We start from the raw sequence: 19,910 nt of genomic DNA, 5'->3' as shown, positions 1-19,910 counted from the left end.
CAGGAGACTCTTTCAGTTGCTCAAAGAAATCTGAAAGGATGTTTTTCCACACCACCAAAGTTCAGTCTTAGAAGTTGGTTGTATTTTCTGCTTCTCACAATCCAAATAATCCCAAATGCGTTCAGTGATGTTGAGGACTCTGGGTGGTCAGTCCATTGTTCTGAGAGCACCAGCAGCTTCTTAGTTTGACGTCTTTTTCCTTTTCTCAGTGAATCTTCTTGAACAGCTACACATCCTTTCAGACCCATAGCACTGAGTTGTCCTCTCACAGTGGAAGGATGGACAGAAACACCTGTGGATGTTTTCAGATCTGAAGCAGCTTGATTTTCTCCTCTCTCTCAAAGATGAAAGCTTTAAGTGCTGTTTATCAGATGGGGCCAGTTTTGCTGGTCAACCATGTGTTGCAGCTGGTTTTTAGAAGTTTCATTTTCTCTACTCATCTAATACTTTTTGATCTGATTTGGAAACTTTTTTCACTTGACTTTCTTCTTTCTTATGTAAGTGGATTATCTTACATCTGAAAAATAAATAACTTCCACTTAATATTCATTTTGATTAGAAATACAGTAAATGAAGGTGGTCTTTGACTTCAGCTCAGTACTGTACAGAGCTGTGAAAAAGAATTTGCCCTTTCACAATTTTTTGTTTTGTGCATATTTGTCACACTTGAATGTTTCAGATCATCAAACACAAAACACTGTTTTTAGATGATGATTTCATTTATTGGATGAAAAATACTGTTCACTACCTGGCCCTGTGAACAAGTAAGTGCCCCCTTAGCTACTAAATCAGCTAGTTAACCAAATTCAATTGTCTATTGGTTTCAGTTTCACTAGCATTAGCCTCTGGGACTCCAGGAAAGGCTCATCTTGCATTTGCCAAAAACATCTAGATGACCCCCAAGACTTCTGGGAAAATATTCTGTGGACTTTGTGGAGTCAAAGGTGGAACTTTTAGGAACACATGGGTCTCATTACCTCTGGCAAGAAGCTAACACTGCATTCCATAAGAACATCATACCAACAGTCAAACATGGTGGTGGTAGTGTGATGGTCTGCACACAGGCAAAGTCCTGACTTTAATAGCACTGTATCTCTCTGTGTGTGTATATGTGCGTGTATATATATATATATATATATATATATATACACCAATTAGGCATAACATTATGACTTATGACCACCTCCTTGTTTCTACGCTCATTGTCCATTTTATCAGCTCCACTTACTATTTACTTTTTACTTTGTAGGTCTACAATTACAGACTGCAGTAACACTGACGTGGTGGTGGTGTGTTAGTGTGTGTTGTGCTGGTCTGAGTGGATCAGACACAGAGTTTTTAAACACCTCAGTGTCACTCCTGGACTGAGAATAGTCCACCAACCAAAAATATCCAGCCAACAGCATCCTGTGGGCAGCGTCCTGTGACCACTGATGAAGGACTAGAGGATGACCAACACAAACTGTGCAGCAGTAGATGAGCTGTCTTCTCTGACTTTACATCTACAAGGTGGACCAACAAGGTAGGAGTATCTAATAGAGTGGACAGTGAGTGGACACAGTGTTTAAAAACTCCAGCAGCACTGCTGTGTCTGATCCACTCGTACCAGCACAACACACACTAAAACACCACCACCACATCAGTGTTACTGCAGTGCTGAGAATGATCCACCACCCAAATAGTACCTGCTCTGTGAGGGTCCATAGGGGTCCTGACCACTGAAGAACAGGGTAAAAGGGGGCTAACAAAGTATTCAGAGAAACAGGTGGACTACAGTCTGTAACTGTAGAACTACAAAGTGCACCTATACAGTAAGTGGAGCTGATAAAATGGACAATGAGCGTAGAAACGAGGAGGTGGTCATAATGTTATGCCTGATCAGTGTATATATTACACAATCATCGTTACAACAATGTTCTGTGCCAACAGAAACACTATTCGCCAGCAGCTGTTGGTCAAATTGGTCTTGACGATGGTTAGATTTGGTCAGTTAGAAACTGAATGATATCTGATGAATAGAAGAAGTGAATTTATTCTCCAATGACTAGATTCTTATAGCCCTGGATGTTGCTTAGTTTATCCGAGTGGAAATCAATCACTAGTTTCCGTATTCCTGAAGCCTTGGGTGTGAACTCCAGCTCAGCAGTGCTGATCTCTTCAGGACCCACTGCTCCAACTCTGAGGATCAAGAGAGGAAGAGAAATGATTTATTAAAAGAACATTAAAAGGCACTCCAGGTTAGAGATTAGACATCTGTGCTTTAAGCATATTGGTCTACTTAGTGACGGGCAATATGATGTGATATTGCTATCATGATATTAGGTCACATTAAGCATATTATGGGTACCGTCAGTACTTAAAAGAACATTAATTCTTCTTAATGCATGATTCTGGTGTAGCTGAGGCTCCTACATGGCGCAGCTGTCAAGGTTTGAAATTCTGATGATGTGGTGAGTCCAAGTGGGAACATAATTGGCCCAGTGTTATTAGACTAAGTAAAATCTGATTTTGGCGGTAATTGGTTCAACAAAGGTACAGGAATGTTAGTAATCTGATAGAGAATGTAAAAACTCCAGGTCTATACACATCGTACACAGTATGCAACTTGGGAAGTGCCAATATAGGAACAGTGGGCCGGTGCCAATGTCCACATTTTTTTTTTTATGCACGTATTTGTTGACACTGATACATAAACAGTTGTAAAATGTAGAAGTTGGGATGAAATCCACCTGGGTTACACTGAAATTTTCACTTATTTCTAAAGAGCTACAAGTCCAGTAAAAGGAATGAAATACAGTTACTTCAGTACAGTAGCCCAGCATCCCATTCTGCTTCTCTGGAGTACAAGAAATACAATATGAACAATAAATAAAATTAATAAAAAAGTAATTAATCAATAAAAAAAATCAATAAAAATCATCAAATATGGGTTTGAATTACAAAACGCATCAGATAAAACACATTAAATTAAAGAAGAATTTCATTTGCAGGCAAAATGTTGCCTAAAGAAAACATTTTTTTTTGTCAAGCCAACTTACTATTCTTCGTTTATTATTCTATGCTTCTTAGTACTCTTTTTTACATGTTGCAGCTGTTTTTACATGTTACAACCACAAAACTTACGCAGTAAACTGATCAAAACTGATGCAGAATCATAGAACCTATACAGAATAGTTAGCAACCACCTGGGACACCATAGCAGCAGCCTAGCAAGACCCTAGCAACCATCTGCAATACTACAGCAAAAGCTCAGCGACACCCTAGTAACCACCTGGGATACAATAGCAATGGCCTTTCAAAACCCCCTGGATACCATAGCCACAGTCCAGCAACATCTTAGCAACCACCTGGGATAACATAGCAATGGGCTAGCAACACCTTTGAAATCACCTGGGATACCCTAGCAACAACCTAGCAACACTTTAACACATAGGATTTCATGGCATTGTCAAGTTGTCAAGCCAACACTTTGTTTGTCCACATACTTTCCCCTTCTAGGTCCACCTACTCTTTAGTGATTGGTGCTCCATCAGTCAGGCTAGCTCCATGTAAAGAGAAGACACAGTTCTCCAGTGCTTCCGGTAGAGGATTCACCAGCAGTACGATGACCACAAGTGGCTGGCCAACCTTGGCCTCCCCTTGGACCTGCAGAGGAATGAGGTCATAGCACAGTTTACTCAGTAGGATATTTCTAGCTTTGAAAGACCCAAAGATGTTATTATTCTGTTACTGTAATATCTATTATAAAGTAAAGGCCCATACAGTGATGGTGATGGAAGGGCTGTCCAGCATTATGGTCTTGGTGGCTTTGTAAAACTCCTTGGTCTCTACGTCAACAAGCAGAGCCACCAGTTTGATCATCCTGTCTTGAGTTATGGCTTTTCCATACTCAGAATACTTAAGTTGAAGGGCTGCCTTATCACCTGGAAAGCAAAACGGGAACAGGCTGAGTTAGTTTTATTGGAAACACTGCGAATATAACAAAATGGATGTGGATGTGAAATGTGAAAATTGCCTTAGATTAGAAACCAGTGTCTCTTTAACCATATCATTCAATTTAATATGGCTATTATTTATCCTGTTGTCTTTTTTAATATTTATTATGTAACAACAGAAAATCTACTTATTGTACTTTTTAAAATAAATATTGGTTTTAGCCACTTATTAGACTGAGAGAACAGTCCATTACCCTCTGTTGGCTTCAGATTCATCTCTGTGAGCTCCGCCAGTCCGCAGGTCTCCCCGAGTTTGCCGTTGTAGGACACGGCCTGGGCGTAGAACATCAGGCGACAGTTCTTTGGGGCATCTGTGTTGTTTTTGACCCGTGCATACACATCAAAGTCGGTTCCCACCATCATATCGGGTGTCAGTTTGATCTTCACGTGCACACCAGGCTCTTCCTCATTCTGGATTAGCCGATTTTGGTGGTTGGCCTTCTCAAACACCAGCCTCTCTTCTTCTGAACCTGGAATTTTTTTGTAGTGTTACACTAGGTTTTCAACCCAGTCGCCCTGTGGACTCAAGCTCGTTCCATGTTTTTGTTCTGTTTCTGCATTCAAGAGATCGGAACTAGATATATATTATCTGATTTGCTATTGCTGTCAGAATAAAACCTCAGATCTCTAGAAAAGTATCTTTACAAGAGAAGGAAAAAACATTCTTGTCTTAAATGTACAGCCCCATTTCCAAAAAAGTTGGGACGCTGTGCAGAATGTAAATAAAAATAGAATGCAATGATGTGCAAATCATGTAAACCACATTTTTAAAGGAAAATACTACAAAGACAACATATCAAATGTTGAAACTGAGAAATGTTATTGTTTTTTGAAAAATATATGCCCATTTTGAATTTAATGACAACAACAACACGTTTCAAAACAGTTGGGACGGGGGCCTGTTTACCACTGTGTTTCATCAACTCTTCTTTTAACAACACTCTGTAAGCGTTTGGGAACTGAGGAGACACTGCTGTAGTTTTGAATGTGAAATGTTTTCCATTCTTGTTTGATATAGGATTTCAGCTGCTCAACTGTTTGGGGTCTCCTTTGTCATATTTTTCATTTCATAACAAGGATTTTTTTAATACGGAGCAATGCTGTTGTAATACATGCAGAATGTGGTTTTACATTGTCTTGCTGAAATAAGCATGGTCTTCTCTGAAAAAGACGTCATCTGGAGGGCAGCATATGTTGCCAAAACATCTATATATCATTCAGCATTAATGGCGCCTTCACAGATGTGCACGTCACCCATGCCATGTGCACTAATGCACCCCTATACCATCATGAATACTGGCTTTTGAACTGTGCACTGATAACAAACTGAGTGGTCTTTAGCCCAGAGGACACAGTGTCCATGATTTCCAAAAAGAATTTTAAATGTTGATTCGTCTGACCACAGGACACTTTTCCGCTTCCCCTCAGTTCATTTTAAATGAGTTCAGGCCCAGAGAAGGTGGCAGCATTTCTGGGTTCTGTTTATATATGGTTTCTTCTTTGGGTTTTAGAGTTTTAACTAGCATTTGTGAATGCAGTGATGAACTGTTTTCACAGAAAGTGGTTTTCAGAAGTGTTCCTGAGCCCATGCAGTGATTTCCACTAGAGAATCATGTCTGTTTTTAATGCAGTGCCACCTGAGGGCTCAAAGGTCATGGCCAGCAAATACTGGTTTTTGGTCTTGCCCCTTACATACAGAGAGTTCTCCAGATTCTCTGAATCTTTTAATGTTATGGTTATTTATGTTATGGTGGCTGTAAGCTTCTATTACATGTTGTCTACATTAGCCATGTAAGCTTCCATTACTTGTTAACTAAGTTGGCCTTGTATGTGTCCATTACTTGTTAGCTACGTTAGCCTTGTAAGCGTCCATTACTTGCCTTGTAAGGTTTCATTACTTGTTAACTAAGTTGGCCTTTCAAGCTTCCATTACTTGTGATATACTTCCATTACAAATATTATATATATATATAATACACAGTCTATAATATACAGTTCAACTGAGGGATATGGTTGCAAAAGTAAATTGTAAATAGTAAATTTCACTTATTAATGTTTGGTTTTATAGTTAATCTATATATATATATATATTCTCTCTTTTTACTCTGCTTTCTCTCTGTAAGTACAAATCGTGTCACCCTGGAGATCAATCTGTAGCTTTGGAATGTGTTGGTGTGCTACTTGGCTAAGGAGTTGACCATCCTCTACTCCCATTTGAACATGAATTGAATCTTTGTTACTTCAGCTGGAGACCAGCTAGGTGATAACATGACAGTGGGCCATTGTTTATGGCCTTGGAGCTGCAGGCCAGCACACACACTTAATATACCAGATGTGAGATGCCCAGTTGACCATGAACGTATTTCGTTTCTTCTCTTTTATTATGCAAATACATGAACACTCTTTTGTATATTCAGATCACAAGTAGATTCAATTGTGTCCCCGTTGTTTAACTGATTTTCTGAGGTTATTTAAAACTTCAGTGACAGGGACCTTCAAAACAGGTGGAAATGGCATTTTATGTCTACTGTGAAAAAGAGTTAGCACCTGCTTTAGCATCAGGGTATGTAAAGAAAAGATGGGTAAGGTAGTTAATAGCATCTCATCAGTTTTTTTAAGTAGGCTGCCTCACCTTCAGGGTATTTGTAGAGGTGTGTGATGTCCTCCCTCTCGTCGTTGCCCACTGCTTTGGTGCTGATGCACTGGCCCACCTCTGTGGTGGAGCTGTCTATTTTCACATGTCTGCCATCTCTCAGAGTGATATACTCCACTACGTCCGCATTCACTTCCGCATACACGAACGGCGCATCGTACTTCACGGTGAGGTCACCTTCCTTAATGGCCCTGACAGGGACCGGGCCACAGCAGTAAATCCCTGTTAGACACAATGGAACGCAGCAAAACAGATAATATCATGAAGGACAACTCATTAAAATGCAATGAAATAGACTATCAATGTGAGAGTGCAGTGGAATGGATAAGAATTGATTAGATTCCAACAAAATGAATGAGAAAATTCACGTTACATTTTACCCTGCATTAGTTTGTGCCCTGCACTCTCCAACAGATGAGTGAAATCTTACAAATGGTTTTGAGTAGCGTCAGTTGCCCCAATATACATTCTCATGAATTTGAGCTCTCTACCGTCACTTGTTTCCTGTGGAGTGGGGTCACTGGCCTGCCATCCCTCGTAGCCAAGCTTCAGGTCCGGACGGGTCATCCAGCTCTCCACCCACACATGGAAGTTCCTGCACAAAATGTGCAGAAGTCAAAATGTGACATTGCCTAACGAGACATACAAATAAGTTTATTTCTATATCTGTAAAGTGAAATTAGATTCCCCCCCATAATTTTCCTCTCTGCAAGCATTTACTTCTGTCAAGCAGCATAAAAAACGACATATCTACATATAAGAGCCTATTTATAGTAGATTTATTAGATTTATAGTAAAATATGTGTGTAATGGATGCAGAATGTAATTGAATGTGACTTATTTTGGGTCAAAATTTTTATACATATACTCTTACTGGCCACAGGAGAATTCTTTCAGTTTTATACATTGAGCTTGGTGCTGTAATAAGATGCCAACGTTGCAACAATTCATTCCACAATCAACTGTGAGTGGTATTATTGAAAAGTGGAAACGTTTAGGAACCACAGCAACTCAGCCACAAAGCGTCAGACCACGTAAAGTTACAGAGCTTGTCGCCGAGTGCTGAGGAGCATAGTGCATAAAAGTCACCAAAACTCTGATGACTCAATAACTGCAGAGCTCCAAACCTCATCTGGCATTATCAGCACAAAAACTGTGCGCCAGGAGCTTCATGGCATGGGTCTCCATGGCCGAGCAGCTGCATGCAGGCCTTACATCACCAAGCACAATACCAAGTGTTGGATGGAGTGGTGTAAAGCACGCCGCTGCTGGACTCTGGACCAGTGGAAACATATTCTGTGTAGTGGTGAATCACATTTCTCTATCTGGCAGTCTCATGGACGAGTCTGGGTTTGGCGAATGCCAGGAGAACGTTACCTGCCTGACTGCATTGTGCCAGCTGTAAAGTTTGGTGGAGGAGGGATAACGGATGGGGTTGTTTTTCAGGGGTTGGCCTAGAACCCTTAGTTCCAGTGAAGAGAAATCTTAATGCATCAGTAAACCAAGACATTTTGGGCAGTTGTATGCTTCCAACTTTGTGCACAAAGTAAGGTCCATAAAGGCATGGCTGGGTGAGTTTGGTGTGGAAGAACTTGACTGGCCCTCATAGAGCCCTGACCTCAACCCCATCAAACAGCTTTGGAATGAATTAGAACAGAGATTGTGAGCCAGGCCCTCTCGTTCTTACAGCAATACTTGGGCCAATTGCTATTAAGCTCACCATATGGAGTCATCACCAAGATTGTCAGCAAACTCATCATAGTAACACTCGACCAGCAAGTTGCTGTTGGTGTCGTGGGCTGATTCATAGTTGGTGACCACCCTGCATGGAATGCCCAGAGCCCGGGACACTGCATAAAACCAAACAAGAGATATTCAGAAGAGAAGCAGATACTTCCTTAATATCACACAAGATTTCAGTATCCCTGCAGGCCCTGAAACAGTAACTAAAGTGAAGCCATGATGAGCCAATAGAACTTCATTTTCCAATGCATTACTTTTTGAAGCTATATGTGAAATTACCTGTGCACGCTACGGCAGCAAACACCCAGCACTGGCCATATTCCACCCCAATGCAGTCCTGATGATACCACTGCCGTAAAATAGAGCAGCTGTCCTTCCACGCTGTGGGCCTTACTCCATCCTCATACTTCCCTGACCAGTTCCCCACCAGCACTCCCTTATCGTCCTGACTGTTGATCTGATACAGAGAAAACAAAACTCTCTTGGCCACCTGCTGCATGTCTTAGACCGATTAAGCATAACATTAAGACCACCTCCTTGTTTCTACACTCATTGTCCATTTTATCAGCTCCACTTACTATATAGGTGCACTTTGTAGTTCTACAGTTACAGACTGTAGTCCATCTGTTTCTCTGCGTACTTTGTTAGCCCCCTTTTACCCTATTCTTCAGTGGTCAGGACCCCCATGGACCCTCACAGAGCAGGTACTATTTGGGTGGTACATCTACAAGGTGGACTGACAAGGTAGGAGTGTCTAATAGAGTGGACAGTGAGTACCTGCTCTGTGAGGGTCCATGGGGGTCCTGACCACTGAAGAACATGGTAAAAGAGGGCTAAGAAAGTATGCAGAGAAACAGATGGACTACAATCTGTAACTGTAGAACTACAAAGTGCACCTATATAGTAAGTGGAGCTGATAAAATGGACAATGAGCATAGAAACAAGGAGGTGGTCAGAATGTTATGCCTGGTCAGTGTATATCCTTTCAGGTTTTTAATAAGACAGTCAATTTCTCTCAGGAAATATGATAAACATGTAATAGATTATACAGTATTAAATATATTGTTTGTTCTTAGTTTCTTTTTTCAAATGATCTTATACAAAGCCAGCCTCCTTTGTTCATGTATGTCACTTTTACACTACAAACAACACTAAAGAACATTGTTTTTCCCAAAATTCAAGCATCCTCTTTCTGTGTATTTATGTAATTAACTTTCTGTCTCATTCTTATTCTTTTAAAGTCAATTTTAAGTCAGTATTTGCTTTCCTACTTACAGACACTTCAATTAAGTTTAGAACAAAGTCATGCGAGTAATGCAACCAGCAACAGCTGTAATCTGGAAAAACCTCTATACAGTACTGTGCAAAAGTCAGAGACCACCCTTTATTTATTCAATTTCTAGCCAAAACAGCCACTGAGTACAAGTCGTTCATTTTTCTGTCAGAAAAAACGCAGAACACATATATTTAATTTGAAAAATGACACAACAACTTATACAACCCCATTTCCAAAAAAATCAGAATGTTGTGCAAAATGTAAATAAAAACAAAATTTGATGTGCAAATCATTTAAACCCTATATTTCATTGAAAATAGTACAAAGAAAACTGATCAAATGTCCCAACTATTTAGAAAAGGGGGTTGTAATATTTTTCAGTATTTAGTGTATCCACTCTTTGTATATATTACAGCTTCCATGGAAGGATTTCAGATCTGAAGCAAGAGTGGAGCTTAATTCTCTTCTCCCTGAAAGATGGAAGCTTTAAGTGCTGTTTGTCTGATGGGGACAGTTTTGGTCGTTTACCAGGTGTTTCAGGTGGTTGCTAGGAGCCCCATTTTCTCTGAAGCTTCTAATTATTTTTTGTTCTCCAGTTTTGGAAACATTTTCTTGCTTATTGTTATTTGACTTTATCCTTCCTTATGCAAGTGGATTATCTTATATCCAACCTCCTAAGAAATATACCCTAATATGTCGTTCATTACCTTTATGGCTGTTTTGATAGTAAATTAAATACAGTGTAGACATTTGCACAGTACTATATATGTCAGAAGATTTAATAACGCTGTTCTTTAAAGAATGTCGACATCAGAGAAGACAACTTTGGAAGTTACCCTCAATTCCGGACTAATGGTATGTTGTTGCATCTTATTATCCATCTTATGATTGGCGACAGAAATGTTTGTTTGTAATTTACCAGTCAAGACGTGTATGTCCTTTGGAAGATGCTTGAAAAATCAAAAAGCAGACTTTAACACAGCCACTCAGTGTTTCTATGTGTTGGTTTATACAGCATATAGCATATATATGAATGCATTCTTCCTGGTTGGAGAACAAATGTAACTCAAAGCTGACCCTTTGTAACTGGAATTGTTTGGGAAGTTTAGCATGTTTTAACCATAACTACTGTATATAATGGGTGTACAATAACGTTTAGGGCTACTGTTGCTCTCTTTTGTTTGTGCAGGATCAGTAGAAAACGCCACTCACCATAGCACTGAGGACACGGGTCACATACACGGGACTTCTCCGGTCCGAGCAGTCCTGGGCTGGGTTCTGCAAGTGCTGAAGGCTTTTATTCAGGACTGTCAGACAGATGTCCAGCATATCAGGCTCAAACTGCAAAAATGACCATTTTGAACATCATCATGCTTCATTATGGACAGATGATCAATTTGTTTCAACTGGAAGAGCCATGCTTAAAATGAACTAGAAATCACACTGTCATTGTCATTTAAATGTAATAATGTAATTGCACAATTAAATATGTAGTTAATTACATTTACATTTGATTTACATCAACAGGAGTTTGACTTAAAAAAATGCTGGGAGGATGAAGGTTAGCACATGCTTATTGCGAGACACGTGAAGAACCACATTTTCAAACTGCAGTTAATGTAACATCATTGTAGGGCTCAACACGCTTGGAGGAGAATGCTAAGTAATAACTCTTACATCAGTTAACAGATTCTCACTCTGGCTAACATCAGGCTGAGTGATGGGGAGTGAGGTAAGACCATCCTACCAGCCCAGAGGAAGTGAAGCCAAGTATCTTTTGGACTCTCAGCAACAGATGACTGTGGCTTTGATAGCGGGAACGAACCTCCCACACAATGTTTAATAACACTACTATTAATTATTACTATTAATTATTTCCAAGCACATTTACTGAAGTGAAGGAGTATATGCTTCTTCTACCACAAGAGGAGAAACTTCAGGCCCTTCAGAGAAGGCCTAATGATTTCTGGAAACTATAAAATACATGTTTGTAATTACGTTTTTTTTGTTGTTGTTGAAAAGAGTCATCATGCTTACTGTATCATAACAGTAATACTCTTTTTCATTATTAGGTTAACATTTTAAAATGGAAAACTGTCCAATGTTCTTCTCCATGGTATCTAGGTAGAGACAGTCAAGTGAGGTTTCCCATTGTTTAGGCTTTAAACGCCAGATTAACAACTAACACAATTAGACAGTGAGACTGACAGTGGAATCAACCACTCATATTTTGATTTACAAGTGTGAGAAAAAAAAAAAAAACGTCAATCAAGACCTTCTGGACGTTATAGACACCTCAGTGACTGTCAATACGAGCTGTAGTCTAATCAGGTTGCAGCCCTTTGTTAGAGCACACCAGCTGCTATTTATGTTGTGTGAAAATTTCATATGAATAGACCAATAGAAATGCTTTAAAATTGCTTTAGAGTGAACTTTTGTTATATTAACTTAAATGAAATGTTAGCAAAGTTTTTGCACTCCGCTGTAAAGTTGCTATTTTGGAGATTATTGTAGAGGCAGGTTTTGACTTTTACTGCTCAAGCTGAAGACCTAGTTCTAAAAGTCTCCACTATCTACTACTGACGTTTATCGTGCTCTGGGCTACCACTAGTCCTGGGGTTGTATTAAAATAACAGTTTACAGGACTGTATTTCAGCTTCATGGAGAGGAGAATGCGCACCTGTCCAAAAGTCCATGGCAGTACTGTGATGCGTTTAGGTTTCCCGCGGTAAATCAGTCCATCCTGGGACAGAACGTACTCCTGCCTCTCGGCCTCATTCGCCAAATACACAGAGTCTCCTGTTACGGCCGATATTGGAACAAGAAAGAAGGTTTGCAGTATATTAAAGAAACACTTGAACCTTTGCCTAATACAATCTATTATTTAGCTTTTTTACCAAGATTTAAAAACAAAGAATATCTCTTAGAGATACACACAGCTTTCACACCTCACAGCAAAGAATAAAGCTAAGATAGAAATATGATAAAAATGCAGCTACGGTACAAAACTAAACACACTTGAATTACATTCTGTACACATTTGTTTAAAGGGCCCATATGCTACATTTTTTTTGTATTCATTTCTTTTTTCTCTGATGTCCACTTACGACCTCTTTGGTGCATTTATATACTTTTGTGACCATTTTCCAACCTCTCTTCAGACCAAATTAAATAGGCTGTTTTTTGTTGCTGTGTCTTTAAGACTGATATATGTAAATTACCTCTGATCCAATTGGCTGTACTGTATTGCGCCTCAATTAAAAATGTAGTCTAGACTGAAACACTCCTTATATCTTCAGTATGAATGAGCAGGGCTAAACTGCCGGTGGCTGAATAGATCGAACTGTAAATGTGTTGGTTTTTGTGACAGCACAAAACAATTCATTCAAAATGGCCTGAATTGGCAGCTTAGTATCCATTAGTCTTGCTTTGATTTTTCATATGGGCCCTTTAACACTGAAAACTGAACTATTTGTTATTAGTCACATATTATATTATACACTCTGCTGCAAGTTTGCTATAGTTACCAAATAAGGAGGCAAAATATATAACTTCATTTGTTATGCATCATTTACCTACTTCCATAAATTCAGAAACCTTTATGCCACTTTTCACCAAAATAACTAAATATATCTTACTTTTGCACCAGGGGTTGAAGAGCAGGACAAACTGCCCCAGACTGACCCCGCTGCCTTGGTCGAGGGTCAGCTGGTACAGGCCTATGGGGGCGCTGGGGTTACTGCACACGGTGAGTGATACAGTGCTCTCAGACGTCAGCGCTGCAGTTGCACTCCAGCGAGTCTTCAAAATAAATTTACTGAGTCCAAATTTTACTGCAGTGTCTGCGTCCTCGGAGGGCTCTGGGCCTATAAAATCAGTGCATGTTCAACGCAACAGTATTACACATGCTTAAAGGGGAATATACCCAAAATTTCACACAGTATCAAAAAAACCTGAGTGGTTTGGTGTGAAATGCTCCGCTCTGAGCCAGAGTGTTCACAGTGGTGGTGATGGGGACCAGACGTCTGAAGAGTTTAATGCCTCTAAAAGGTCCTTCACAGAAAGGTTTTACACAACATAGTCACAAATACACTGCCTGATGCCTGAGACATTGTTTTATCATAACTTTGTGATAAAGTTTTGGCTTTAAAAGTATTTCTAAAGACCAGAAAATTACATGCAGAGCAGGAAAATAGTACCTGTAAAAATGCAGGTTCAGTGGTCATTTTGTAAATTAAAGGCTATATTTGTGTTGTAGAACCCCTGGTTCCTATCAGCACCACTGTAAAGAAATCTGAGTCAGTTTCTCTACAAATGGATTTCACATTAAACCACTCTAAATGAGTCCGAATGACTCAGTGACACTGAATTATGTAGAAATTTTGAAAAATTGGTGGCGTTCCCTTTTAATATAGCAGAAGAAAGGTATTCTTGTATTTTACTTTCACAGCATGTCTATACCAAAGAGAAAAGAAAGAAGAAAATGTTGAAATTGTCCTCTAAATTACAAACTGAGTGTCAGTTTTCAGCGAGAGCTCTGATACTACTTAAAAAGTAAGGTAACTGGTCAAGTTTAAAGGCACATATGTACAGTGAAGCCATGATACACAGCCTGAGCGCAATAACCCACACCCAAATCAGCTAAAATCCCTTCTAGTCTTCTCAGAGAGCAGCTGGACTGATCTGTGGGCAGGAGAATGGGTGAAAGGTCAGGGGTTGCCAGTGACTGCTCTGCTCTAGCCAAGTATGTCAGGGAGCCCTGTAGGTTGCATAGGTTTTGAGCCAGCTGCCTTTCAGAGCTGTAACATTAGTGCGTTGACTGATAATTAGATACACGGATGAACCTCTCTCTAGGGATCTGGATACATCAGAACCTAGAATAGCTTTTATCCCAGTTTAGCCCCTGAACATTCCAGGCTTATTACACACTAAGCCTAACGGAGCTTTTCTTAGGTTATAGCAGTGTGTAATAAAACTGGCGGGCCCATGTCTTAAAGGGTTAAATCACTGATAGTTTTGCTTCTGAATTCTGCATTTGTGCAAAGTCTGCATCTGTTATGCATGACTGCTGATGTGACTGCATTACTTTACTATGTACTAGCTGGCTAGTTAGCAAGCTAAAGGCTGCACAGCTAACATCAACGAAAAAGGAGGGCAATACACCACAGTTCTAAACCAAAGCTTACAGCCACACAAAGCAATATTTCACCATATATATATATATATATATATATATATATATATATATATATATGTTATGTTCAGATGTCTTGCATTACAACATTTATATGGCTAGCTAATTAGCTCACTGAAGCTAACTGAACATTGTAGTTCTCTAATAATCTCACTGTGGCTCTTCTGCTGGTAAAACAGCACAGATCAGCATTAATTCCATGCTGATTTAAACTGGTTTATACTGGTCCAGTGCTGGTCATCCAAAACAACATATCGCTGTTGTCAGAAGAAAACCTTGTATTTCCAAAATGGTAACTTTACAGGAAAAGGAAAAAAACCTACTTCACTTTTGATGTGAGTCAATGGAACCAGACTTTTTTCCAAGTCGTTTTAGGCTGTTTCTTTTGGTCCGTTCTTCATGAAATTTACACACAATGTAAAGAGTAACAGGCATTTTCAAATTACCTCAAAAAGCTGAAAAACGAGATACAAGGTTTTCTTCCGACAGCAGCGATATGCTGGTTTTGCTGCTGTTTTTTCTTGCAGGGTAACTGAACACTGAACATTGTCGAGGGCGAGCGTGTTTTGATTGAAACTTTCTAGGAGTGAATCATGGTTGGCGAGGCCATGTTAAAAAGTACTGAAACTACAGTAATTTAAGTGTTATTTGGGTAACAGTTTAAATATTATGTCATTTATAAACTCAGACAACAGTGCAGACCAAACTACCAAGAATTAGTAGCAACGGTTAACATTGCATGAAAGCTAGTAAAGACCAGAGACATTATAAAGGAGGAGGCAGTTCACTGGTTGGAAAATGAATGGGAAAACCCATAATGCTCAGTATGGTGTTTATTTATGGGAAAGGTCCCACTGTTCAATAAAAAGAGCCAAATGGCTTGTGGGTAAAGCCACCAGCAGATAAACCTCCCCTCAGTTGAGATCTGTTCATGTGCAGTAGCAAAAACAAGCCATGTTTTTTGTGTGTTATTTGAGCAAAATGCTACAAAATATTCATGCAGTTTTTGTCAGACGTTTTTGAAACGCTAATCTGGTGTTCGGTTTTGAGTTTATAGTTCTCTCCTCATTCAAAACAAACAGGAGCCTGGGCTTGTATGAGTGGCGTTGCCAAGATGGCTGCAGAGTGGACAGACTTTCCTGTAAGGACTTTTAAAATAACTAACAGCCAACAATGACTTTCATTCCCAATAATCACAGTTAGCAGCTGTGAGTGAAGTACATTCTTTCTTCAGGGGTGAGTTGAGGTACCTGTGGTGGCGATGAGGTTGATGTTGGTTCCATTTTGAAAGTGAGCGCCAGGTCGTAGGTGAAGGGTGATGGTAAAAGGTTGACCCCTTCTCACGATCAGCCTGGTCACTCCATTCAGCTCCGTGTGGTGCTCAGCATTGTTCACCGCGCAGGCCAAATCAACATGATCTATCTCCAGCACTGGCAGGTCAGAGTAGCATTAATTAAGCATAACTTCACATTTATGTCTATAGGTCTCGGGTCAAAGCAGAAACAGGGCTAGCTAAGTTAGACATGAATGGCTGAGGTAAAAGCCCTGTTTGGACCAGAATGAATGAATTTAGTAAAGTTCAGAAGAGATGGATTTTCATACCATGACCAGCTGAAGATTTGAGGTTAGAATTTAGCTTTGCTAATAAACATGGTGTCCTCTTTTAAAAGGCTAACATGAAAGGGTTGTTATCTGGATAGAGTTGTATTTTGAAGGGAATAAAAACCGAACGAAAATGTCACCGGTGTTACCACAATTTGTTGAAATGTATTTTCGCAAAAATTGTTAATTTGTTTTTCTTTGAACTCATTTAAAGAGCAGATGTGCAGAAACTGATTAATGCTCATTCAGTTACGAAGCCACAAAACACATATACAACATTTGAGTTCTTTCATAGTGTATCTTTATAGTCATTGAGCCTCATTCATTCATTAAAAATGATGAAATCATTGTAGGGAGTAAGTTTAAAGAAACTGATCAACTTATAGATTTATAAAAGCTATAAAACAGATCCTGGGATCTTCTTTAATGACACACCTTTCAGGTAGATCATAGTCATCTCAACATTTTAACACAGTGACACGGAGTAACACCAATGACAGCACGAAAATACAATTCAGTCAGAACAGGAATAGGATTCCATTATGAAATGTCCACCACAAATGTCCACCATAAACAGTCTTTGAGGTGAATATTGCCTAAAGGAGTTACAGTGGACTTCTGTGGTCATGTCACTGGTGTTGCAGAAAGAGTGTGAGACCAGTGACAGTGACACCAGTGACACTTTGATCCAAACATAGGATTGTCTTTAATACATCTGACACATACAAGACGTATGACTTAAGATGTTATATTAGTGATTAGTTATTTATGCTATTCATTCAAATAAAACTCAAATACTAGGCTTTTAGAAAGAGTAACACCAGTGACACAAAGAAAATACTGTGGAAGACTGTGGGATATGTGAATTTCCCATTTAAAGCTCTGAAACAGCACTCTACCACTGAACTTATTTTTTTAAACCAAGTGTAAGGTATATAAAAAACAGAGTGTTCTGAGAACAGCAGTGACCAAAATATTTGGGACAAAAACGTTTTTAATAAAAATGGAAGGCTCATAATAATAATGTAAGCTCATTGTGCATGACAAAAGTACTTAACCTATTTATTTGATACTTTTATTACTTAAAAAGTACTTAATTTTTACATGATACAAGTATTTTACTTAATAAAGTACTTAATGAAGTACTCAAACCTTTTCTTAACCAGGTTATATTTTGGTTTTTCCATCTGAATTTACATGACCAAATCGTAAGGCATATTATTCAGTAACTGCATGAAATAAATGTAAATTTTTATTTTATTATTATTATTTTTTTTGTAAAAACTCCCCTCAAATTAACAGAACATGTGTTTTATGATCACACATATTGCTATATGCTTACAATTTACTGCTAAAAGCCAAAAATCTTTGTATTATTTTATAAAAATAATTTTTACAGAGTGTATCACTGAAGAGACACCATGTGTTTATAGTTTATAGCCCAGATTTGTGGAAAAATGGGTCGACTTTCAGTAGACAAAAAAAAGAGTTCAGCTTCTTTTATTATAAGGGTTTAAAATTACATCACCCATCTATTTGACTGGAAAGAAGACAGTTACAGCTCTCATATGACACCTACCTTTTGAATTTAGCTTATGAAATATGAAAGTTATGAAGAACATGATGAAGTGTGTTTTGGAACCACCGGTGGTCCCAAGTAGTTGAAAAGATTAAAGATTACATCTGATTGCCTATTATGCATACTGAGACTAGACATATGTCTATTTAAATATGAATAAAAATATCTATATAAATATAGATATGAACTTTTAAGGCACCAGAGACAAAACTTTACATACTCAAATGCTGGTCCTGGTCAGTAGTAATGTTTGCCGCTGCACATATAAATTTGTTTAACTGGCACAAATCACTGCATTTTCAAAAATCATCAAATATCAAAGTCAGAAACTCTAAAATATCAAAATATTGTCACATATTTATTGCATTTTCTTGGTGCCAACATTCATGTGCACCAGTTTTCACTCTGTAGTGTTGTGACATTGATGTCCACCTAATGATTAATGAAGATTAATCATATTTCTGAATGTACAGACAGCAGAATCTACCTCACTGATGGCTTCTCAAAGCACGCACAGCGCTCCACCCACTGTACAACTAGCTCCATGAAAAAAGCTCAAGTCTTTAAATCTTACCTTGATCCATATTCTCAGTTTCCGACTCGGACCTCGTGTGCGTGAGTAAGTTTGGGTCTTGCCTCTGCGCTAGGGCCAGTAAAGGGATATTTCAGGCATGGCTAATATTACTGCAGCATACCACCTTTGAACATCTTTATTTATGGCAGTTTCAACCCAGCAGAAGACGCCACTATCATATGAACACATCATATTACACTCATTCTAGTGTAACTGCTACTCAGCCATACTGACATATTCATTACTCCATTATTCTGCTCTAATGTTTACATGCTATTTGAAAAAGAAATCATGAAAAATACTAACGGTGGTAAACATTTACTGTGTGCTATCTGTGCCACTGATGTAGCTTTATAATTGACAGTCCTTCTTATTGACTACAGTTAACTGAGTTTTGACCATGAACCAGCAGGTGGGCAAAAACAATATTAATGAATTATATCATGTTTTGCCTTTTTCCCATCTCCACCAATCATGGAGAGAAAACCAGCCAGCTCAACTCACAGTTTGGAAGAAAAATGCATAATTTCCTGTTGCCCGTGCACAAAGGACATGTATTTCCATATATTTTTCAAAATAAGTGTCAAATATGTAATGTATTATCATGAATGTTTGACATATATGTACATATTAAAATTGTGCAATATTGCATGTTTTGTGTCTACATATGTGGAGGTATTGCCATATACGCACATATATTGGCATATAATAAAGTATTAAAACATAGGACAGTTAAATATATATTTAGCACATATAATTTAAAACCACATATACTGGACGTATGTGTGTTTCCATATATTTTTCAAAATAAGTTTTTAAAACTATATTACCATAAATGTTTGACATATATGTAAATATTAAAACTGTACACCATATCTACATGTGTAGATCTTTCAATATGTTCCCATATATGCACATGTATTGGCATATATTTCAATTTTCAACAACAGTACAGTTAAATATCTTTCACACTTGTATTTAAAATGAAACATATATTGCACATATATTTTTTAACATGAGCAAATATATGTACATGTGCTTTTCTTCAATGTGGGTCACAATGACATTGATCTCCAATGAAGTAACAACTGCATTTCACTTAGTTTCAGTTTCCACCGTGATTTGATTATAACTCTTCAAAGAAGCAATTTCAGTGCATCTGGAAATTTCACAATTAATTTGACCCAAAAATTACTTTTTAAAAACAATGTGTGAAGGTAGGAACTGTTCACACAGTACTGGAATACAGGCAATAATAGAAACAATACTTTTTTTAAAGTTTGAAAACATTTGT

General features: G+C 38.5%; 1 protein-coding gene across 1 annotated transcript; it reads right to left on the bottom strand.

The window, feature by feature from the left end:
• Positions 1 to 1,822: 1,822 nt before the first annotated feature.
• LOC118822399 (protein-glutamine gamma-glutamyltransferase 2-like) lies at positions 1,823 to 18,694 on the bottom strand. Its single transcript, XM_036591430.1, has 13 exons — positions 18,617 to 18,694; positions 16,112 to 16,291; positions 13,306 to 13,533; positions 12,348 to 12,466; positions 10,880 to 11,008; positions 8,671 to 8,848; positions 8,369 to 8,498; positions 7,140 to 7,243; positions 6,628 to 6,870; positions 4,190 to 4,465; positions 3,763 to 3,923; positions 3,509 to 3,645; positions 1,823 to 2,178 (listed from the first exon to the last, which is right to left on the bottom strand). The coding sequence occupies exons 1-13, from the start codon at positions 18,624 to 18,626 to the stop codon at positions 2,031 to 2,033; spliced, it is 2,043 nt and encodes a 680-aa protein (XP_036447323.1). The 5' UTR covers positions 18,627 to 18,694; the 3' UTR covers positions 1,823 to 2,030.
• Between the last annotated feature and the right edge of the window lie 1,216 nt (positions 18,695 to 19,910).

Source organism: Colossoma macropomum, unplaced genomic scaffold (genome assembly GCF_904425465.1).
Source record: "Colossoma macropomum unplaced genomic scaffold, Colossoma_macropomum, whole genome shotgun sequence".
NCBI lineage: Eukaryota > Metazoa > Chordata > Actinopteri > Characiformes > Serrasalmidae > Colossoma > Colossoma macropomum.
Note: the sequence above shows the minus strand (reverse complement) of the source record. Positions and strands in the feature narration are given on the sequence as shown.